This window comes from Panthera leo, chromosome E1 (assembly GCF_018350215.1).
Source record: "Panthera leo isolate Ple1 chromosome E1, P.leo_Ple1_pat1.1, whole genome shotgun sequence".
NCBI lineage: Eukaryota > Metazoa > Chordata > Mammalia > Carnivora > Felidae > Panthera > Panthera leo.
The window spans coordinates 53,860,514-53,882,173 of record NC_056692.1 but is presented as its reverse complement, the minus strand read 5'-3'; the positions used below and the strand labels follow the sequence as shown (position 1 = coordinate 53,882,173).

The following is a 21,660-nucleotide window of genomic DNA, read 5'->3' as shown; positions in this document are numbered from 1 at the left end:
AGCGGAGGGCGGCGGGCTCGGCGAGCGGCGGCGGCTGCGGAGGCGGGCGGCGAGCGGCGGCGGCGCGGCCGAGGCGCCGGGGCGGGCGCGGCGGCCGCTGCTCTTCGGGCCCGGGCGGGCCGGCGAGCGCCGGGCGTCCGAGGAGGCGCCGCGCCCCCGGAGCCGGGGCTGCCCGCCGGGCTCTCCGTGCGTCTCGCCGAGAGCCCCGGCCAGCGCGCGGCGGAGGGCAGCGCCGCGGGGCTCCGTCCCCGGCCGGCAGGAGGCTCCGCGCCCGGGCGCCGGAGACAGCCCGGGCCGCCGAGCCCAGCAGCCGTCCCCGCCGCCCCGCAGCCGGCGCGGACATGGGCGCGCGGGGCTGCGCGCCGGGCCGCGGGACCCGCAAAGTTTGCTAGCCCGCTGGGCGCGGAGCCGAGGGCGCGCCCGGGCCCGGCGCCGCCGGGAAGGACCGAGCGTCCGCGGATTGGGCGCCAGGGCGGTGGAGCCGAGAGGGGCGGCTCGGCCCCGCCAGATGCCGCCTGCAAAGTTAGAGAGAAGAAAACTTCAGCTCCGGGGAGGTTCGGACCGCTATGCTAACCGCGCCCCCCGAAACCGGAGCCCCTGAAAGACGCCCCGCGCCCGCGTCTCCCGCCGCGCTCGCCTCCCGCCCGGCCCCGGGGGCCCGGCGCCTGGAACGGCCGTGACTGCGTCCGCCCGGAGAACCCAACCAGGGGGCGGGGAGGGGGCGGGGGGCGGGCAACGTGGCCACGGGAGGAAGTTTCCTGAAGTTGCCGGTTCATTCCGGAGCCCGGCCCGCGACCCGGCGGGATCGCGGAGGCCGCCCCGCCTGGGAGAAGTCGGAGTTGGGGTGCTAGAAGACGGAGCAGCCCCGAATCCGAGAGCGGGCTTTTCCCCTTTCTCTTTGCTCGCCCCTCGCCTTCCGGGCGCGCCTCCGGGATCGGACTTGGACAGCAGACGAGGAGGAAGGGGTCGCCAGCGCTGCCCCTCCCGGGCATCTACCAGCCCCCGGCCGGGGCCGCGTGGACAGTCTCCCCGGACGAAGCCGCGGGGTCCCAGGCCCCCACCCAGGATTATAAAACAGTGCGGAGGACCCCCCACCCGAGGCTGGTCATCATGTGGGGGCTGCTGGTCTGGACTCTGCTGGCCCTTCACCGGATCCGCGCGACCGGAGCCCAAGGTAGGAGGGCCACCCCCACGTGGGGTTGGGGAGGGTGCTGGAGGAGGGGGAGGGTGGCGGGGACCCGCTGGCCTCTCGGGGGCCTCCTGGACACGGGGCTTAGTCTGGGCAGAGCCCTCTCCAGGGAGTTTCAGGATCCCCTCCTCGAGTTTTGGGGGCTCTCTTTCGGGGGTGGGGCCGTCTTTCTGAGACTTGTGGCTTCCAGAGGAGGGAAGATGGGGGGGGGGGGTCCGTGTTGGGAGGCGTCGTCCGGGGTGCGGTGAGGGGTAGCGACCCCCACCCACCTCGGGTGCCCTCGGACCGGCGTGGGAGGGGCGCGCGGTTCGGTGCCGGGCGCGGCACCCGCCTCTCCCGAGCTCCTCAGGCCGGGCTCCGGGTCCCCGCTCGGCGTCCGCGGGAAGGGCCCCGCCGGGCACGCGCTGGCCGCCCCGCGGCGAGAGAGCGGGGCGGGAGGGTGGCGGGCGGGAGCCCGAGTCGGGCGCCGGGAGCCGGGTTGGTGGCCCCGGGAGGGCAGTTGCCGGGCCTGGCCACATACGGGAGCCCGCGCCCGGCTGGGGCCGCCGCTGGGGCCGGGGGTGCTCGGCGGGGCGGGGCTGGAGCCGATGTCGCGCGTGCGGCCCGGACCCAGCGGGGGGTGGTGCCCGGGGAGTGTCTGGGGCGTCTCCCCTCCCGCCCCCAGACACACGCAGCCTCCTGCCTGTCCCTCCCGCTCCACCGGCCGCTCCTGTCTCTGACCTGTAGCTGCCTGGATGGAGCAGCCTCGCGGTGGAGAAGAGCTGCTTTGGGGGTGGGAGCGTTAGGAGGGATGAGGAGGCGTGATCCGCGCTGCCCCCCTCCAGAGGGCAAATGCCCAGACGTCCCCCCCTCCGCCCCCCCAGCCCTTGGGCAGGTCCCAGCGGGGGAGGGCGGCCGCACCGGTGCTTCCTTGCCTTTGGGGTTCGCAGATCCAGACAGTGGTGCCAGCGGTGTCCGAGCGGCGCCTGCTGGGGGCGGAAGGAGACGAAGCCTGGGCTGAGCTTCAGGACTTGCGGGGCCTGGCTTCCCTCTTCCAGGCTCGGGAGGGTGCCTGGACCTACCCGGGGGCGCCGGCATATGGAGGCTGCTTCTCAGAAGGGCCCCACCCCAGCCCTGGGGTCGTCTAGCGGCGAGGGTGAAGGGACCCCACTGCGCCCAGCGTCAGGCAGTTCAGGGAGCCCGGATCAAAGAGATGAGAATAATCAGCTCTCACTCACAGGGTTGAGGGGTGGATTTTACAAGGTAATTTACGTTAAAGCACTTAGAAATTTTGTAAGGGGCCCTGTAAATGTAAGGTAATAAAAGTTATTATTAGTTTTACGATCATCATAAAATCTTCCAGCAGGCAGGGACCTTAGAGGTCAGCTTACTCTAGCAACCATTTAACAGAGAGGAAAACTGAGGTCCAGGGGGCGTTAAATGACTTGCCCAAGGCTGCTGGGTGTTCTGGGGGCAGAGTCAGGGACCAGGTGTGTTCTGGGCTCTTCTCTCCCTGGAACCAGGACCATCGGCAGCTGGAGTGGGTTTGCTACGGCAGGGCCTTTCTTTTAAGGGTTCCAGGAGGACCTCGAGGCTGGCAGAATCGGGACAGGGTGTAGCTTGCCCCGGGGGCACCTCACAGATCTGCTCCGAGATGCCCGTGGGTCAACTAGCTTGAAAGCCCGGAGACTGGGAGGGCTCTGGGGGTGTCAGCCCCTGTCTGGAGGCATCTGACTTCATTGCTGTCCGGACTCCCACAGTGGCATGATTTCTATGTGGCAGGTGGGCTCCTGAGTTCCCGCCCATCCAGGCCCAGGCCCATCAGGAGTCCCCAGGGCACCTGAAGGCCCTTCCTTCTGGGTCATCAAGCCTCTTTATGTCCCAGCCAACACTGTCCCATCCACCTGAGGCCAAGATCCCTGGTCCAGCGGAAGTTAAGGCAGGGCCACCTCCTGTCTCTGTCCTCCTGCTAAGGGGCTTGCCCTGTCAGAATCGCTGAAGGTCTCCGATTGATTCCCCCTCTCTCTGGTTCTCTTGTTTGCTGCCTTTTTGAGTGAGGCTGCCTGGGTCCCCTGCTGCTCCCTTTGTGTTCTCTGGCTCTGAGAGAGTGTTTTCCAGAGTCCGTGGGTACTCCCCATTTGTCTCCTGGCGGGAGACAAACTGTGCAAAGGATTGTGGGAACTTGGTCTCGGCCTGACTTGGGGGCAGTGCTGTGTTGTGCGTAGGGGCCCAGGGGGGGCGGGCAGGGGCAGGCCACGGGGCTGCGGGGTCCTTTCCTGTCTGCTTTGGGATTAGAGAGTGGCGTTTCTCCTTAGCTTCTCTTTTGAGTTTGAGGCCATGCCCTTCACCCTTTGGGGTACTTGAAGCCACGCCACTGTCTGTGGCTTCTGAGCCCCTTCAGCCCTGTTCTCCAGTCATGACAGAATGAGGGACCAGGCCGTGTACCTCTCTGGGACAGACCTCACGCTGGCCGCCGCTGGATTTTGTCTAGACTTACATTGGTGTTTTTCGGCTGCTGGACCTGGGCCACATCACCTGCTTATACTGAAAGCCATTCGACCATTTCCCCCGAACCTCAATGTCAAGCCAGTTCGTATGCTTTTCCTCAACTAAGTGCAGTGATGTAGAAAGAGGGATTCGAGGTATTTGGGGGAGCTCTCAGCAGGTGCCTGGCACTTAGGAGGTGCTCGATAAAGGGTAATTGTTGCGACGATGATGATGGTTTTTACATTACCAGCCAGAGGACCATGAGGAGTAGCCCCGGCCACCCACCAAAAACACCACGAATGCCTCTCCTTCCTCCAAGATGCTTCTTGACTTCCGGCTTCTGTGGCCCCATCGTCGGCTGTGAGTGGCCCTGCGGCCGTGTTGGGCTCCACTCCCACGTACTCTGACTGCAGATGCCCAGGGGAGCCTGGACGTGTGCATTGTCGCCAGCTTCTCGAGAGATTTTGCGGGTGCCACGAAAATTATTGTTGGCGCACATCCTGAGGAGGCCGAGGGGCCGGAAGGAGGGCAGTAGCAGCTGGTCCAGAAGGTTCTTAGGAGAGCACGGCGCCTGGGGGAGGGACAAAAGGGGCTGTGAGCTGAGGGAAGCAGGCAGCACAGACCCCTGTATGAGCGTTGGCAGGCCCAGCCTCGGAGGCTCTTGAAGGCTCCAAGGGGAGAAAGTTTAGTGCTAGGAGCTAATCACAATAAAAGGCAAACAGCACGCAAGGGAGCGGGATGAAAGTTTAATTACATGGTGTGGCTAAGCTGTAATTATTAATTACTGACAGCAAAAAATAACTTATTGATCAGGGCCTCTTGCTAATTACCACGAGGCCGAGTGTCTTGCTTGCCTGGGGCTCAGCTGGTGCGTGTCAAAGCCCCACACAGGAGTGGGCCTGGGGGGCGTCCCTGCTTCCCTTCGTGCTCTTCTCCCAGGGCCAGAGAGGCGGCTCTCTGCCCTGCATCCCTGTCTCCCTTGCCCTGTGCGCCCCTTAGCTTCAGCTGGGGAGTCTGGAACATTCTGGCTGTGGCCAGATGGGTGACACAGTTTGGTGTTTCTACTGGCTGCAGGGTTTCTCCCCTGCGTGGGAAGAGCAGCTCGGGACCCCTACCCAGAGGCTGAATCGTGCTGGCAGCCCAACACCTGCCTCAGAAACCCTTCCTTTCGTGCGTGTGTTCGGCAAATAGTTATCGACCGCTCTCTCCCTTATGTCCTCTACTGGAAGGCCAGAGTAGGGGCCAGGAACCTGGTTCCATCAGGGAAGGGCGGCTGGGAAAGAGGCCAAATCCTTTACAGCAGTTCTCTGTTTAAACAGTGCCTGAACGGCCGACTTTACAATGATGTGTTAAACTGCATATTGGTATGCATTTGACTTTGTACCACAGGACACAGTTGGGCTGTAAGTTAAGCGGTAAGGGAGAATGAACTTGTTGTCTGTCCTGAGGACTAGAATGAAAGGACGTTGGACTTGAAAGAAACAAAAAACCATCCAGCGTTGTTCTTTGCCCATAAGCCTGGGACAAGTGGCCATCTGGTGTCTGCTTGTATACCCCTGGTGATGGGGGACTCACTATCTTACGAAACAAGCAGGTTGTAAGACAGTGTCCCCGTGGCTGGTTATCCTGGGATTTGGCTGTGGTTGAAGAAGTCGTCTGATTGGCTGGAACACCTCCTCCCCGATCCTTCTGACTCCTTAAGCCTCGGGGAGTCAGGAGACTGAGCTGGATTTGATGTTGGGTGTTACAGTGCTGCCTGCGGCTTTTCCACCCTGGCTCCCCCTGGAGCACACTGCCACAGACGGACCTCGAGCTGCCTAAAGCGGTGGGAATTAGTCATCATAATTCAGGGCTTTGGGATGCCAATAGCAACAAATGGGCCAGGAGTGACTGCCGGCAGCAGCCTCACTGCCTGTAATGGAAAAGAAAACAAACCGGATGTTGAGACATCCTGGTTGCTCCTCGTGGCCGCCCCCTCTGCTGTCCACACGCTGGGCAGAGGGCAGGGCCAGGGAGCAGTGTCAGTGTCCAGCAAGGGGCCACCCGGGGCTGCTCAGGGTCCTGATGGGGGGAGGGGGGGGTTGCACAGCTGGTCTCATCGGTCTCCCCAGCCAGGTGTCTGGTCCAGAAAGCCCTTCCCTGAGCCCAGGGAGCCCTGCGGAGGCCCCTCTCCAGGTTTGGGCACCGACATGGTGCAGGGCTCCCGGCCTCTACCTCCACCACTGAATGACCCAGAGCTGAGACTCTTCTCATCTGTAAATGTTAAAGATCACTATGGCTGCCTCGTAGGGGGGTTTTTTGTTTGTTTTTTTGTTTTTGGGTGTTAAATGAGATGATCCTAATCACCGTAAACTGCTCTGAGTAACTGATAAGTGCTTATAACGCACTGGCCACAAGGCTGGGAGGATGTCACAGCCCACACCTCCTGCCTCCTGCCTCCTCTCCAACATCTCCACCCACTCTGCCCACCACACTGATCACCTCTCTGTTCCTGGAACTGCTCGGTCTGTCTCAGAACTCCCACCTGGCATCTGAAGGTCCTGCTGTCCCTGCGGTCATGCCCAGTCCTCCCAGATGTCTGCAAGGCTGACTCCTTGTTTCCTTCAAGACTTTCCCCTAGTGTCCCTCATCTGTCCCTAAGCCCCTGAAAACATGTCACCTCCAAGAATGAACTTCTTCCCCTGCTTTACCTTCTCCATGGCACTCGGCTTCACCTGGCATATATTGACTTGTCTATTTATTTATTGTTGGCCTCTCGTGGGGGTGGAGGCTGTATTTTATCCACTGCTGTATCCCTGGTCACTTCGGGCAGTGCCTACCATGGAGAATGAGGTCGAGGAATATGAATGAGCGAATGAAGAATGAATGAATGAATGAATGAATGGACCCTTAGCTAAGGAATCTTTTGTCATCGGCCTGTCCCTCCTTCTCCAGCTTCCTCTCTGACCAGGCACCCACTCTGATGGGCTCCTCGGTACATCACATAAGCCACCTGCCGTGAAGCCCTCGTTACGCTGAGCCAATCACCCCAAGGATGGGAGCCCTGTCCTCCAGAGATTCTGGCCCAGGCTTACGCAGAACGGGGTAGTGTTGCTGTTGAGCCCAGAACCCCTGCTCAGACTCTCTCACCTTCACTCCCAGCTCTTCCTGCCTCTGGCCCTACAGCTGCTTCTGGCAGTCCGGCCTCTGGATTGCGTGACCCTTGGGTTCTTCTTGAGTGCCTACTAGCTGAACTGTACCTGTATGAAATTGGGAGGACACCTAGGGGGTTTGGGGAGTAAGGCCCATCCAGTGCTTGGAGGCCCCCTTTGAAATACATAAGAGAGAGAGGAAGTCGTGGCATCTGCAATTAAATGCTATAGCCCAGATCGCTTCCCCTTGCAGCCCATTGGCCGGAACTGATCACGTGGTCCCGCCCAGTGGCAAGGGGGTGGGAAGCGCAGGCTTCCTTCCTTCCTCGTGCTGCGAAAAGAGAGGCGCGCTGGTGATGTCCAGCATTCCTCCATAACCGCAGAGAGGACTCTGTGGTCTCCAGAAGTGCACTGCATACAGAATTACTTTACTCCTGCCGGGGCCATCCGGAAAGCATCCCCAAGTTAGCCCCAGTCTGGTGCGATTACTTCCCCGGTTTGGGTTTTTTTTTTCCTTGAGCTGTTGAGAAGGGTCCTGCATCGCGGCGGTCCTTGCCTTGGAATTGGGGCGACCTGGGTGCAAGCTCCATCGCTTTGCGCTACCCCCGGGCCACTTTGGGTTCGGTCGCTTACATCCCATCCCCGTTTTTCTCGTACATCAGTCGTGCCAGGGGAGGAGCCTGGCGGGGAGCGCAGGACCTGAGGCGAGCGGAGCCCTCCATGGAGCCTGGCCTGTGGCAGGGGCTCAGCCGGCTCACACAGCCAGCTGTGCCTCTGCGTTGGCCCTTCCACCTGGTCTCGAGATGGGATCTCAGGTGGCACGGAGTTCTCGGATTTCCCCCTGGGTATCTCTACCCGCATCTTCTTTTTCGGCTTGTGTTTCTCCCGCGGTTTTGAACGATCTGGTCTTTTCTCCCTGTCCTAGGATCACCAGGGAGGAGGCACAGTCATATTTGGTGCGCAGTTCTAGGTATTAGCGTTAGGGGAAGTGTCACCGTTACCTCTGCTCTCCATCATGTGGGTAAACTGAGGCTCATAGAGATTAACTCCCCAAGACCGTGTAGCTAGGAAGTCAGGATTTGAACCTAGGGCTCTGTGACCCCAGTGCCTGTCATCTTCCCATTCCCCCAGGCTGCCCTTGCCTCCATGGCATCCTTCACTGGTACTTTCCCTGAGAGACACGACCATTTGCTGATGAGTTGCCCATTCAGTTGTGCTGGCAGAAGACCAGGGCTGGCCCGGGGGACGCGGTAGAGTTTGAGAAAATAGCCCTGGGAGGGACACCTGGGTGGCTCAGTCGGTTAGGTGTCTGACTCTTGATTTCAGCTCAGGTCATGATCTCACGGTTCCTGAGTTCGAGGCCCGTGTCAGGCTCCGTGCTGTCAGCACGGATTCTCTCTCTCCCTCTCTCACTGCCCCTCCCCTGCCCCCTCTCTCTGTCTCTCAAAAATAAATAAGTAAACTAAAGCAAAAATAGCCTTTGGAACTTCTCCTCCTCCTCCTGATCCCCCCTGGCTCTTGCTCTATCCTAGCTGTGTCCTCACTGGGCCTCAGGTTGGCAGGATATGAGAGATCAGGATGCGAACCCCCCTGTGCCTCTCTGTCTTTCCCCTGTCCCCTCCCAGGGGACCCAGAGATGTTTGGTGAGTCTCCTTAAGGTCACTTGGGGGCACTCATGACTGGGTGCCAGTGACCAAGCCGCACAAGAGTCTTTTAAACTGAATGGGGCAGGGAAGAGGCAATTAAAGTTTGATGCCCTGCAGGAAGCTATTAGTGACCTAGAGCAGTGATGAAATTTTGATGATACGATAATCCTAAGGGGAGGAAACGTTATTAGCCATCATGTGGCCCATTGAGGGAATTCAGCTTCTGGGGTAGCCATGAGGGACTGTCAAGGGCCTGCTGGAGCCAGGACCCCGGAACCCCAGCCCCTGCTGCCAAGGGGCACCTGGTCTTGGAAAGGTGCAGGTGACGGAGGCACTTGCGTGGCTCGGAATCTGAGGAATGGTCAGAGATACGGCTGGGCACCTGGACGCTTGGGTTGTTGCCACATGATGGGAGTCAGTTATGGATCTGCTACAGATGCCCCATTTCTTGCTCTGGGCCGCGAGAGCCAATCCAGAACGTGCCGTTGGAGGGTCCCAGTGGGACAGCACAGGCCTCTGAGGAGCTTGAAATGTGGATGACTCCCTGGGTTCAAATCCTACTTGTCATTTACTGTCTGGGTAACCCTGGATGAGTTAGTTGCAGAGCCCATCTGTGCCTCGGCTTCTTCATCGGCAAAGCGGGGATAACAGGAGTCCTTACCTCATGGGGTCATGACACGGTTTAATAAGATCTGCTGAGTTCTCAGACAGCAGTCAGTGTATAGCGAATGCTGTATAAGTGCTTGTCATTGTGATTTTTGTCACCATTTTGGTGTTGGGGAAGCAGGGTCAGCTGTGGGTCTGCAATTGGACGTGCGTCATGTCCTGAAATGCCTCTGCTGCCTTTATCCCTCACAGACCAGCCGGTGGCATCTAAACGTATGCTATTACGGGCTTATTCATTCGGTTAAGACATTCTCTGGCTCCAACTTAAAATGCAAATACACCGCAGAGAACCCACATGTTAAGGGGTTATTAGCTGTTCAGGCCTTAAGGTGAATGTGTTTATTGGATCCTTTCATAAAACCTCAAATTTCTGTGTGTGGCTTTCACAGCCAAACTCATTTTTTTTCTTCATCCCAACCTTCGAAGGAGTTTGGGCAGAAAGTGTTCACATTATTAACATCGATTGCATTGAACTTCAGACACTTGCTAAGGTCACTCGACGTGTAAGAAAGTGACGGTGAACGACGATGAACACGGGTCACCTGCTTCCCAGGCCGTCGCTTTTGGTCTGGTCAGGAGCGGCTCACTGTACTGCTTGGCTTAACCACAAACTTTGCCCCAGCTTGGCTGGGTGAAAAGGGTGGGGCACGGAGTGCGGCCGGGGGTGGCCTGTCCTCTCTGTAAGGGAAGTCAGACCTCTCCCTTGAGACCGCATCTGCTCTCCCATGGGGTCTTGGTGATAAGATCTAAACGCTGAGGCCTGTCAGGTCAGACCCTACTTACAGGCCTTCACTCCAGGGGCTTTGCTACTGCTTTTGGTCTCAGTGCCAAGCCCCCCACGGTCTGGCCCTCCGTGTGGCTGCAACCTCCCCTCCCCTTCCCTGCCATGGCCCTCCACGTGCTCAGCTGCCCCACCCCCCGGAACCCCTCGGCCCCCTCCCCTCTCCCTCACCCTGCACCCCTCGTTCTCCCCCAAGGTGCGCCAGCTAGAACACATCCCCACAGATGCCTCTGTGCTCTCAGGATGCCGACGGTCTAGATGTCTCGTTTGGCACTTTGGCCTTGTTGATTCTGAATTATCTTTTAATGTGCATGTGACTGATTTCTTTAATTATAAACTCCTTGAATTTAGATAATAACCTTCATCAGCAAGGGTAGAGGCATTAGACATAAATTATCGTTCCCAATTAATGAACTTAACCCTTTGAAGAAGGCCGCTGCGGGTAATGGTACCATCAGGGGGAGGGTAACAGACGCGATGCCGTGCAGGCCTCGGATCGCGAGACCTGTCCTCACTGGGTCCCTTTGGGCCTCCGTGTCCTCACTGGGGAACGGAGGGCCTTAAACACTGCGTTTCCGAGCTGTAGGGTGATGGACTTCTGTGGTGGAGGAGGATAGACACAGGCCCCGGGGAGCCGGCCGTGAGCCTGAGGCTGCCCGCTAGCCCTGTGACCTTTTCCTCCTCTATAGGTTCTGTTTTAAATATACGAACATTTGCATTCTATTCCATAGCCTATCTGAATTCTATTTTAACACACAAAGGGTATTTTAAAGCCAACGGATGCTGCTAAAGGAGGTGTGGTATGTCTGCCCGTGGCTTCCTGGATCCCCTGGGATAGATGTCAAAACTTGGTTTTGAAGAATTTGAATCCAGTGATCTCTTGGGTCACATCATCTGTAGGATTCCAAGATGCTTGACATATTTCAGCCATTTATAGTTAAAAGTTTCTGTAATGTTTTGTAGACGTATAGTTCCCCCTGAGGAAGCAGTGCCCCAAACATAATCAAGCCCGGGCCAGCATAACCGTCCACCGTGGCAGTGGTGGAGCCTTCAAGGGCATGGGCGGTGGGAATGTGAGGCTGTCAGCCCCTCGCTAGGTGATCCTGACGCTTGGGTGGTCAGAGTTTTCTGGGTCCTCCCTCACCTTCCGGCTGTCTGCTCCATACCATTCAGGATTCAGGGGTCTGGCTCCCGGCCTCTCCCTGGGCTGTCCCCCGAGCCCCCTTTTCATTCCAAGCCACCCAGCCCAGCGGCGATGCTGTTGGGGCAGGGCACTGAGTGAGGGCACGGAGGGTCACCTTAGTGAGAGGCGTTGGCCTCTGTGATAAGTTATGTCCACTGCACAGGGGTCTTTCCCGTGGAGATGCGGGTGCCTTCCAGAAGAGCTGAGGTTCCTGGACGCCATCCCCTGGCAAAGCAGGGTCTTACTGGAGTTGGTGTCCTGCCGTGGCCCAGCCAGCACTCACTAAGTGTTCCCAGTCCGATTCAGTCCCTTCCTCGAGATTTCTCTTGAAGCTGAAAGCATCCATGCACTCCCAGGCTCCATCGGGCGGCCAGCTGTCTCCATCACTGTTTATATCTCTCGCTGCCCTGGCCCAAGGACTTGGCACCTAGAATGGGGGACGTGTTGCTGCCCTGAGACCGTGCCCAGCATTCCGGCCTTCTTGCTCAGTCAACCTTGAAGCCTTCTCCCCATGGACAGCATGCTTATTGGCCTCACGCAGCTTTGGCTGGCTCAGCCCAGCGGCCCTTGACCTTCCCATTGGGACCCCTTTTCCCTGCCCCGGCAGAGCAAATGCAGGCAGGCGGTGGGTCGGGGGCAGGCCATCGTGAGGCCTGAAGCTGCCAGGGAGGGTCGAGAGGACTTCCTCGTTAGCTCTGGCCCAAGCTCATTATGGGGCTGTGCATCACTGGGTGAAAAATGGTTGTCGTCAGGGCAGTAATAAATAGGCTGCTGTCAGTGTTGATGTGATTGCATTAATGAACAGAAATCAGCCAGGGCGAGGGGAGATGCTTCTGGCTGTGGCTCCGGGTGGCTGGAGAGCTGTGTCCACTGCTTGCTGTCCCTTGCCCCAGGAGGACAGCAGCCAAGGCCCGGGTGGGAAGAAGAGAGGCGTTGGCATTTAACCCCTTTCTCCTAAGGCCTTGATGGATGAAGAACCTAGAAGGTGCTAGAGACCTCCAGGAACAAGGAACATTTTTCGGCCCCAGGGAGTGAGCTGGGTGTGACGGGGGGGCCCCAGCCTCAGCCTGGGCCTTGGGCAGAGAGAGGGAAGCAGGGCCAGCCGAGTGGACCACTGTGCTTTTGATGGCTCAGCCTTCCGCAGAGCCCGGGGTGAGCACACCCGCAGGAAGGCGTGGGGAGAAACACAAGACCCATTGTCCGCGCCCCTTGCCTGCCACCTCGCCTGGAATGTTAGGGCTTATTGTCTGTCCAGGAACTTGGAATGTCCAGCCCCAGGGTGCAGGGAGCAGGCCCCCAACTCTAGCTATTCTTGTACCTCTGCCAGGGAAGAGCTCAGGGCCCCAGTCCTCTGAGCCCAGGCTCGGTGTCAGAGCTGAAGCAAAGACGTGCCTCTGAGACGCGGGCACGCAGATGGGGGAAGGCGGCGGCCGCATTTAGGGCCGGGCCTCGGGGCACCCGAGGATCGAGGGAAGGCCAAAGGAGTGAGGGGCACCCTCACATCTGGGGCCCCAGGAGCACATTCTTGGAGCTCTGGTGTAGCCAGCCTTGTGATGGAGGTGAGAGGGTGGGCCGGAGCAGCGGGGCTCGCATCGGAGCCTGCATTCAGTTCCCGTGCAGGGCTTGCCCGAATGCACATTCCCAGGCTCCACCCCCAGAGCTTCTGGGGTGGGGGCCAGGGGCTGGCATTTCTGACCAGCTGCCAGGTGATGCCGCTGGTCCAGGGGCCGCACTTGGAGGAGGTCCAGCCTAGAGGTTGGAGAAGTCCGGTTGCCATGGTGGTGGCTGTGCTGAGCCCCTCCCGTGGAGGCGGAGGACCTCCGTGAGCCCGCTGCAGGCCTTGCGCGCGAGAGGGGCAGACCACCGCTCCTTCCCTTCTTCCTTCCTCACCACCAGAAGCTCTCGCTCTCAATGCCCGTCCGTAAAGAAAGCAAAAAGCCAGCCCAGAGGCCTCCTCCCTGGGGGAGGAAGGGCGGGCCGTGAAGTCATCACTGGCCGAAGCAGCTTTTGCTAGAAGCTCAGAGTAACCCGGTGCGTGGATGGATGACAAAAGCCTCGAACCTCTGTTGGCTCATCAAGCATTTTCTAAGCACCTACGGTGCCCCAGGCACAGTGCCTGGGATCCAGCAAAGGCCAAGTCAGGTCCCTGCTCTCAAACTGTTCACGGGCAAAAGAGGGCATGAAGCACGTGGCCGCGAATATAGGACAGTGTGCCAGGCGCTAAGTACAGGTGGAATTGGGTGATTGGGCGTCTGGCGGGGAGACCTGAGAACGCTGCCCCAGAGGAGGTGACCTTGAAGCCTAGGTCTTGTGGGGTGGGAGGAGCCCCCATCGTCCTTGGGGAATCCTGGAGGCTTTGTTTTTGCTTTGCCGTAATAAGTCGTACATATTTAAGAAGTATAACTTGGGGCGCCTGGGTGGCTTAGTTGGTTAAGCCACTGACTCTTGGTCCTGTGCTCATGAGACCGAGCCTCGAGTTGGGCTCTATGCTGGGTGTGGAGCCTGCTTAAGATTCTCTCTCTTCCAGGAGTGGGTGGCTCAGTGGGTTAAGCATCCGACTTCAGCTCAGGACATGACCTTGGGGTTCACAAGTTCGAGCCCCGCATCAGGCTCTGTGCTGACAACTCAGAGCCTGGAGCCTGCTTCGGATTCTGTGTGTGTTTCTCTCTGCCCCTCCCTCACTTGCTCTCTCTCTCTCTCTCTCTCAAAATAAACATTGAAAAAAAAAGATTCTCTCCGTCTCCTTCTGCCCCTCCCCAGTGTGCTCTCTCTCTCTTAAAAAAGGAAAAAGAGTATAAATTAATCATTTTGACACATGTGTAACCTGTAAAATCACCACAAAAATCAAGATAACGGACACATGTATCACCACCCAAAGTTTCCTTGTGCCCTTAGTAATCCCTCTCTGCCTAGTAGAGATCTTTCTTTCCCCCAAATGTATATCTCATTGTGGCAGTCTTTTTTTTTTTTCGCTTGTTTTAAACTTTCCGTTCAGCACTGAATTACCTCCACACCTTTGTTGAAAATCAGTAGTCCGTATCCGTGCAGATCTATTTCTGGACACCGTATTCTGGTTCATTTCTCTATTTGTCTTTATACGAGTAGCACACTCTCGTGCTTGCTGTTGCTTTACGATGAGTCTAGCTTGAAACAAGGTAATGTCAGTTCTCTGACTTTGTTCCGTTTCAAAATTGTTTTGGGTCTTCTAGATCCTTTACGTTTCCATATGAATTTTAGAACCAGCCTGTCTGTCTTTAGAATCGGTTTACATTTCCACTGGGGCGCCTGGGTGGCTCGTTTGGTTAAGCGTCTTGACTTTGGATCAGGTCATGATCTCACAGTTCATGGGTTCGAGCCCCACTTCAGGCTCTGCACTGGCAAGTGCAGAGCCTGCTTGGGATTCTCCTTTCTCCTGCTCTCTCTGCTTCTCCCCCACTTGTGCTTTCTCTTTCTCTCTCAAAATAAACAAAATAAAATTAAAAAAAGAATTAGTTTACATTTCCATATGCATTTTAGAATCGGATTTTCCCCCCGAAAACCCGCTGGGATTTCTGACCAGAACTGCATTGATAAAATAGGTCAGCGTGAAGGACCCACGTCGAAACTTCTGGCCCACGAACGTGGGATTCCACTCTGTTCTTTAGCTCTTCGGTTTCTCTGAGCACCGTTTTATGGATTTTGGAGTACAGGCGTTGCACATTTACCCTTAAATATTTCATATTTTTGATGCAATTGTAAATGCTTTTTATGTCGACTAGGAGTTGTTTGTCTCCAGGATATAGAAATGCGGTTGATTTTGACGTGTTGATCTGGGACTCCGTGACATGGTTCGAGTGAATGATTAGTTCTAGTAACTTCTTTGTAGGCTCCATTGGATTTTCTACATAGGTGATCGGGTTTTCTCCGAATGCAGACGGTTTAACTTCTTTTCCAATCTGGATTTCTTTCCTTTCTCGTTCTTGACCCCTTGCACTGACAAGAGCCTCTGAGGAGCCTTCATTTTTATCCTTTCAGTTGCTAAGCGGCTCCCAGGCAGCAAATGCACACCTTGGTGGTGGCTGACACTGAGGTCAGGCTGTGTTGGCCTCATTCTCGAAAGGCTTCCTCACACGTGGCCCCAGCCCAGACGGTGCTTACGTTCCGGGCACACACATCTTTGGCATCAGACGTCCTGTAGAAACTATGTGAGCTTCAGGAGGGGAGCAGCAGTCCAAAGCACAGTGACTGTGCCTCCTGTCCACATGGGGGATGGTCGCATGCATTTGGGGCTTGTGGCCTTCCTGCCCCATATGCTTCCTCGGGCCCTGGGTCCTGGAGCTCCCTAAGGGGCAGTAGGTGAGCTACAACCATAGGGCAACTCAGAGAACCACTAAGGTCAGATTATAAAGAGCTCCTCATTATATAGAGGAGGACGTGGGACCAGGAGAGCCCAGTGAGGCGTCCCAAGCCACAGAGCTTGGGAGCTCGGGGTTTCCTGCCCCCTTTGCGGGCTCCATCTATGTGTGGTGGCCCTTTGGTTTTCACCGGTGCTGCAAGCCAGCCTCTGGCAGGGCTGTGATTCTCTGAACCTTCTTTCCAGTTCCATCGGAGCTACGGGATGGTCACATCAGCTAAATTGGGAGCTGCGAGGGCTGTGCTCCCAGGAGCCAGGGAAGCTGTGAGCTGGGGCACTGGGGGTCTGGGGGCAGATGTCCCCAGGGCAGCCACAGCCTTTGCTGGGGGAGGGAGGGTGGATCAAGAGTCAGCCACTGGACTGTGGATTTGGAAGAGGGGCCACCTGCTTACCTTTCCTCCGCCCTCCCCAGAGTCTCTGGAGTGTGGGGGGTTTCACTAGCCCTTTGCGGGATGGGGACTCAGGGACGAGGCACAGATGGCTGCAGCCAGACCCCTCACTCTCCTTTCTTCACAGCGGCAGCCGGTTGCCGGTTTAGGGACCAAGCTCCCTGGCACACCCCTGGGTCCCCCTCTGCTTCCCCAGCTTCTAGCCCGAGACGGTTGAGGTCACGCATAGGGTCGGGGGAGCCTGCGGCTCAACTCTGGACAATCAGCTTCTGGAGTCACCAGACTCAGGGAATAGTGCGAGCTCCTGGTGAGCCAGATGTCCTTCCAAATGCTTTACACGGATTGTCTGGTCCTCTCAACGGCCTTTGAGGAAGCATACCTTCCCCCTCGTGTGGATTAGGAAATAGACCCAGAGAACTCGAACAGCTTGCCCAGAGTTGAATAGCTTGTAAGGGGTGACCTCAGGAACAGGCCCCGGGCAGACCCAGAGCCCAAGTTCTCACCCACCCGGCCGTGCTGGGAGGCCGAGGTCCCGTCTGCGAAGGCCTTCTCTGTTTCTCCTGCTTGCCCTCTAACTGCTGATGAATAGAACAGCCTGGCCCCATTTCCACAGCTGGCCCATAATTTGGCCTAGTTTGGCCACTTACGGGCTAAATGAACTTGGCCAGATGACTTTGCTTTTCTGAGCCTCGGTTTCCTCTTCCATTAAAGTGTGGATTTAAGACGGACAAAACTCCCTCACACTCATGGGGTGATTGGGAGGCTTGTCTGAGATAATATGTAGCCACAGCCCTAACACAGAGCCCAGTACGTGGCATATCACTGTGAGTCACAGGGGCTCCTGCCGGATCCCTGTCCCCCGCACCCCACACCGTGCTCCTGGCCCATCTACCAGAGACTGCCAGCCTGTCACAGCTCTGCCCGTGACCTTGTGTTCGTCTCCCCCGCAGCAGCACCCCCCCCCCCCCCGCCCCCAGGGACCTCAGGTGCTTGCCCTGTCCGGCATCCGCAGTTCTCCGTGACTTTTCCACACCGAACAGGACGTCAAGAGCGTCCTAGGGCTCCGCCCACATGGGAGGTGTCGATGAAAGTGATCCGGTCCCATATGTACGCTCATTGTCATCATTGTCCCGTATTTGATTGACCTTCAGACATCAATTACAAGACACATCATTATTTTATGTGTCATTAAGGAAGAAAAGATACTGCCATTTAATCTGCAGGAGGATGCATTCCGACTCCAGAGATATAAAAATGCATTTGGAATCCAGAGACTGGGTCAGAGCCACCGTTTACACAGCGCTAAGCCCTTGCCAGGCTCCGTTCGGAGGGTCCCGCGTTTCTGAACACATGTGTTTCACCCACACGGATCTGGATTCGACCATCCTCTCGACCACAGAACGGGCCGGTAGAGTTGATTCAGAAAATGCCCAACGTCACAGAGATTTCTTGGAGATCCCTGGCCTCCAGCCAGCACCGACTCTTGTCGGTTGGGCCCAGGAAGGGCAAGACAGAGAAAGATTGAGGGTTAAGGGGCCACCCCGGTAGACTGGACACTGCCCTTCCGTCCCCTGCCCTGATACCCACCGTAGAGCAGTGACCCCTGGGTGTGCCCCCGACACTCCCCAGCACTGTCCCCTCCCCCAGCACTGTCTTCCTGGAATGTGCTGGGCCTAAGGAAGCCTCTCTCTCCGTCCTGCCCCAGGCTCCACATTCCTGCCTCAGCTCTGCCTCCTGCCAGCACCTGTCTCCTGGGGGACAGTGGCCCCAGAGGAATGAATGTCTGCCTTTGGCTCCTCACCAGGCCTCCCCTCTGAGCTGGGACTTCCGGGCCAGGCCAGGGCTTCTGAATCAACTCTGCCGGGCTCTTCTCTTCTTTGGCCAAGCCCGAAAGCCAAGCAAAGGGCTCCGCTCTAATTACATGGAGACCCTGCGACAGCCTGGCACGGCTGAGCACCGTGCATCCGCCCAGCCCTCAGGCTTCGGGCCCTGTTGGTGGTGGTTTCCTTGGAGAGGCCAAGGCCCTGAAGACAGCTGGCCTCTCTCCTCCTGTCCCCAAGCCCCGGCCAACCCGTTAGTCTGTCACCACAGGCAGGGAGGACATGGAAGCTATCCTAGGCCCCCCTCAGGCACCGTTCTGGGGTGTTAACTTACTCGGCCCGCAGAAGGCCCTGCCTCTCTGGAGACTTCCGTGCGTGCGTGTTCCAGGCCCTCGGGCTCTGGCCTGCCCTCCCCCAGGCAGCCCTCTCGAGCCCAGGGCCGCACAGTTGCCACACCAGAGGGGCGTCTCGGAAATAGGGCCCAGCCCGGGTGCCATCTCTCACCCAGTGGCAGGACCAGTAATGCAATTTGTGGAGCCCTGTGCAAAATGAAAGTGCGGGCCACTTGTTAATAAATGCAGAATTCCAAGATGGTGACAGCAGGACATCCAGCGGGGGCAGGGGAGGGCGTGACCCTCTAAGCGTGGGTCACTCACCGGGAAGCCGGCCCTGCCCACCGGTGAGACCCTTCAGGGACTCCTCCCTGCCCCCCCCACCCCATCTCCTGGGTCTGTTTTCCTGCCTGTAACAGCAGAGTCCAGCCACCTAGGGTCCTTTTTCCCTCCTGTGGGCTTCCCTGGGCCCCCAGTACCTCTCCTTGGGCCGAAGACGCTGGGGCTCTCTTGTCTCAGGCCCTGGGGGTGAGACAGGGTGAGGCAGAATGGTGAGCAAGCACAGAGACTCCTCTGTGAAGTTGGCCAGCTCTGTCTGGGAGATTGTCTCCATCGTCATGGGCACGCAGGAGAATGGAGGGGAGGGGTCTGGAACTCAGCCCCGTATCTCTGGGGCCTGCTTGTCCGGTCCTGCCTGGTATGCACTGTTTGTCTGTCTCCTGATCCCAGAGAAGCCACGTACAAAATGCCACAGTCTCCAGAGGCTGGAGCACACGTGGGTTAGAATGCTGGCCCTGCTGGCCGGCTGGCTATAGGACCTCAGTGAGCCATCAAAGCATTGCCAGCCTCAGTTACCCCATCTGGACAATGGGGCAGCCATACATACTGTTCAGAAGCTATCTATCCTCTCAGGTCCACGTTCCACCTTCCCTGTTGACTCTTTGACGGAATCAGGCAGATCCTTCTGCCACGCTGGATAGACTCTCCTCCGGTGGTCGCCAGCGGCCTGGAGCACCTGGCACGTAGTAGGTGCTCAGTAAATACTGGTGACTCTTAACAGCATTACCACCACCAACACCGCCGTTAGGGTTGTGTCTTCCCCAGAGGAAGCCAGGTTCATTCAGGGCTTTCAGAAGCACCTGTGCTTGGCGTGGCTGAGAGGGGACCTTCCGCCGCTCGGAATTTGTTAGAAATGGAGACTCACGGGCCCTGTCCCAGAGCTGACGGATCAGAATCCCTCCTAAGGAGGCGGGAGGTGCTCCTAAAATATGTGCTGTTGGTTCTCTCAGCTTTCGTGGTGCAGGTATGGAGAAGCCGCTGGTCACTTTCGAATCCCAGCGGTCTGTGCTCAGAGGGCAGATGTCCTCTGAGCCCCAGCCCCAGCCCCTCGTGGCAGACAGGACTGGGAAGCATCTGGGGCCTGAGCTGGCCTGTGTGCCGTCTCTAATACAGGAAGGAGAGCCTGGAATCACCCCCTTAAGTAAACAAAACTGAAAATCCTCCGGGGGATGAGTGCAGGAGCCCTCTTTTGAGAGCTCATCTCTTATTTACGGGCAATTCCCTCCACGGCATGGATTCATTAAACATCACAGAAAAGCAGAGAGCGGCCCCGCCTGACCCACAGGCATGTGGAAGCTGAGAGCACCAGGGTCTGGGAGGAGGTGGGGGGCAGCAGAGTTGACCCTGGGAAGCCCTCTCCACTCATCCCTGCTTTTACAGAGCAGAGAGGGAATGGAACCTGGTGAGGGTGTTGTCTTATGTCCCCGGTCCCTCCTCTCTCTCAAGCTCTGTGCCGAGGCCCTCTCCCTCCTTCCTGCCCTGTCCTGCTTTGGACATCGGGCAGAGGGCTGGGGTTCCCTATTCCTCTAGGCAACTAATTGATGGGGCCTCCAGCAGTTTCCCGAGAGAGAGAGAGAGAGAGAGAGAGAGAGAGCAAGCGCGCACATGGTGAACTCAGGTTGTAGATAAGAGGTAGGACCTTCGGGCCAGACTGCCTCCTTGGCTGTAGGCAAGCATCCTAGCCTCTCTGAGCCTCAGTTTACCGATCTGTAAGTTGGGGGTGGCAGTACTTGCTTCTCGAGGTTGTTGTGAGGAAGAAACAAGTTTTCTTTTAATTTTTTTTTACATATTATTTACTTTTGAGAGAGAGAGAGAGAGAGAGAGACAGACAGAGCACAAGTGGGGGAGGGGCAGAGAGAGGGAGACACAGAATCCAAAGCAGGCTCCAGGCTCCGAGCTGTCAGCACAGAACCCAATGCAGGACTCGAAACCACGAACCGTGAGATCATGACCTGAGCCGAAGTCCGTTGCTTAACCAACTGAGCCCCCAGGCGCCCTTTTAAAAATTTTTTTTAGTGTTTATTTATTTTTGAGACAGAGACAGAGCGTGAGCAAGGGATGGGCAGAGAGAGAGGGAGACACAGAATCTGAATCAGGCTCCAGGCTCTGAGCTGTCAGCACAGAGCCCGATGCAGGGCTCGAACCCATGAACTGTGAGATCGCGACCTGAGCCGAAGTCGGATGCTTAACTGACTGAGCCACCCAGGTGCCCCAATAAGTTATTTTTTGTAAAGCTCTCAGAAGAGCTCCTGGCATATAGTTGACAATACGTAAGTGTTTGTTTAATAAATCAAAATGATATAGGAAGCAATAATCAAGCAGAAAAGAGATGCCTTCCCCCTCGGGGAGTCCAGGAAGGCGTTTACAGAAGATGGGGCATTTGAACTGGGATGCATGCTAGGGGCACTTGGGTGGCTCAGTCGGTTAAACATCCAGCTCGTGATTTCGGCTCAGGTCATGATCTCACGGTTCCTGAGTTTGAGTGAGCCTCGCGTGGGGCTCTGCACTGACCGTGTGGAACCTGCTTGGGATTCTCCCTCTTTCTCTGCCCCTACCCACTTGTGCATTCTTGCTCTCTCTGTCTCTGTCTCTCTCTCTCTCTCAAAATAAATAAAAACTTAAAAACTTAAAAAAAAAAGGCATGCTACTTGGGAGGTAGAGCCATAAGCTCAGGAGCAGAATTCCAGGCAGAGGGCACTTGGAGCGCAAAGGCATAGAGGTGGCACCCTTAGTCAAGTGCAGGGCCCGGGAGGTGGAGGGGCGGCCCCTGCTACCTCTCCCAGGAATGACAAGGAAGAAGCAGATAGATGGTCAGGACCCTTGAATTTCAAGCTGAGGACTTTGGAGTGCAGGGCCCCAAAAGCTGAGAGCCAGAACCAGCGCCAGCCTAAGCACCGTGGTGCCCGTGCTCTTGGGCCACCCTAGATCTAAGAGCTCCCCTGAAGAAGCTGGTCCTCCTGGGGCCCTTGTGCCATGGGGGGAGGGGGCGAGGCCTGCGAAGAAAGGATCACCTGTCCCTACTCTATCCAGGCGTCCTTTGCCAGTCACTTCCCCCTACCAGGTGATACAGTGGCAAGATTTCAGCCTGTGCACCTGTCACAGGGCTCCCTGCCTCCCTCCACTCAAGGAAAGAAGAGGAGAAAGACCCAGAACTATTGCTTCTCTCCCTGAGCTAAGAAGTCTTGTCCCAGCCAGAGAAACAGCCCCAGTTTCTATAACCCGGAGGTCAGACAGGTCAAGAGGGAACCACAAGAATAGACCCTTCTGCATCTGGCTGGAGGAATCAGCCTAAATAGGCACATGGAGACGATGGGGGCGTGAGGGA

The 21,660-nt window shown here is 57.3% G+C and overlaps 1 protein-coding gene across 2 annotated transcripts in view; it reads left to right on the top strand.

Moving 5' to 3' along the window:
- The first annotated feature begins 417 nt into the window (after positions 1 to 417).
- SDK2 (sidekick cell adhesion molecule 2) overlaps positions 418 to 21,660 on the top strand; it is a 264,330-nt gene continuing 243,087 nt past the window's right edge. For both annotated transcript variants that reach the window (XM_042914557.1, XM_042914556.1), the window contains exon 1: positions 418 to 1,174. In XM_042914557.1, coding sequence (XP_042770491.1) covers positions 1,111 to 1,174 — 64 coding nt within the window. In that variant the 5' untranslated portion in view covers positions 418 to 1,110. The remainder of the gene's footprint in view (positions 1,175 to 21,660) is intronic.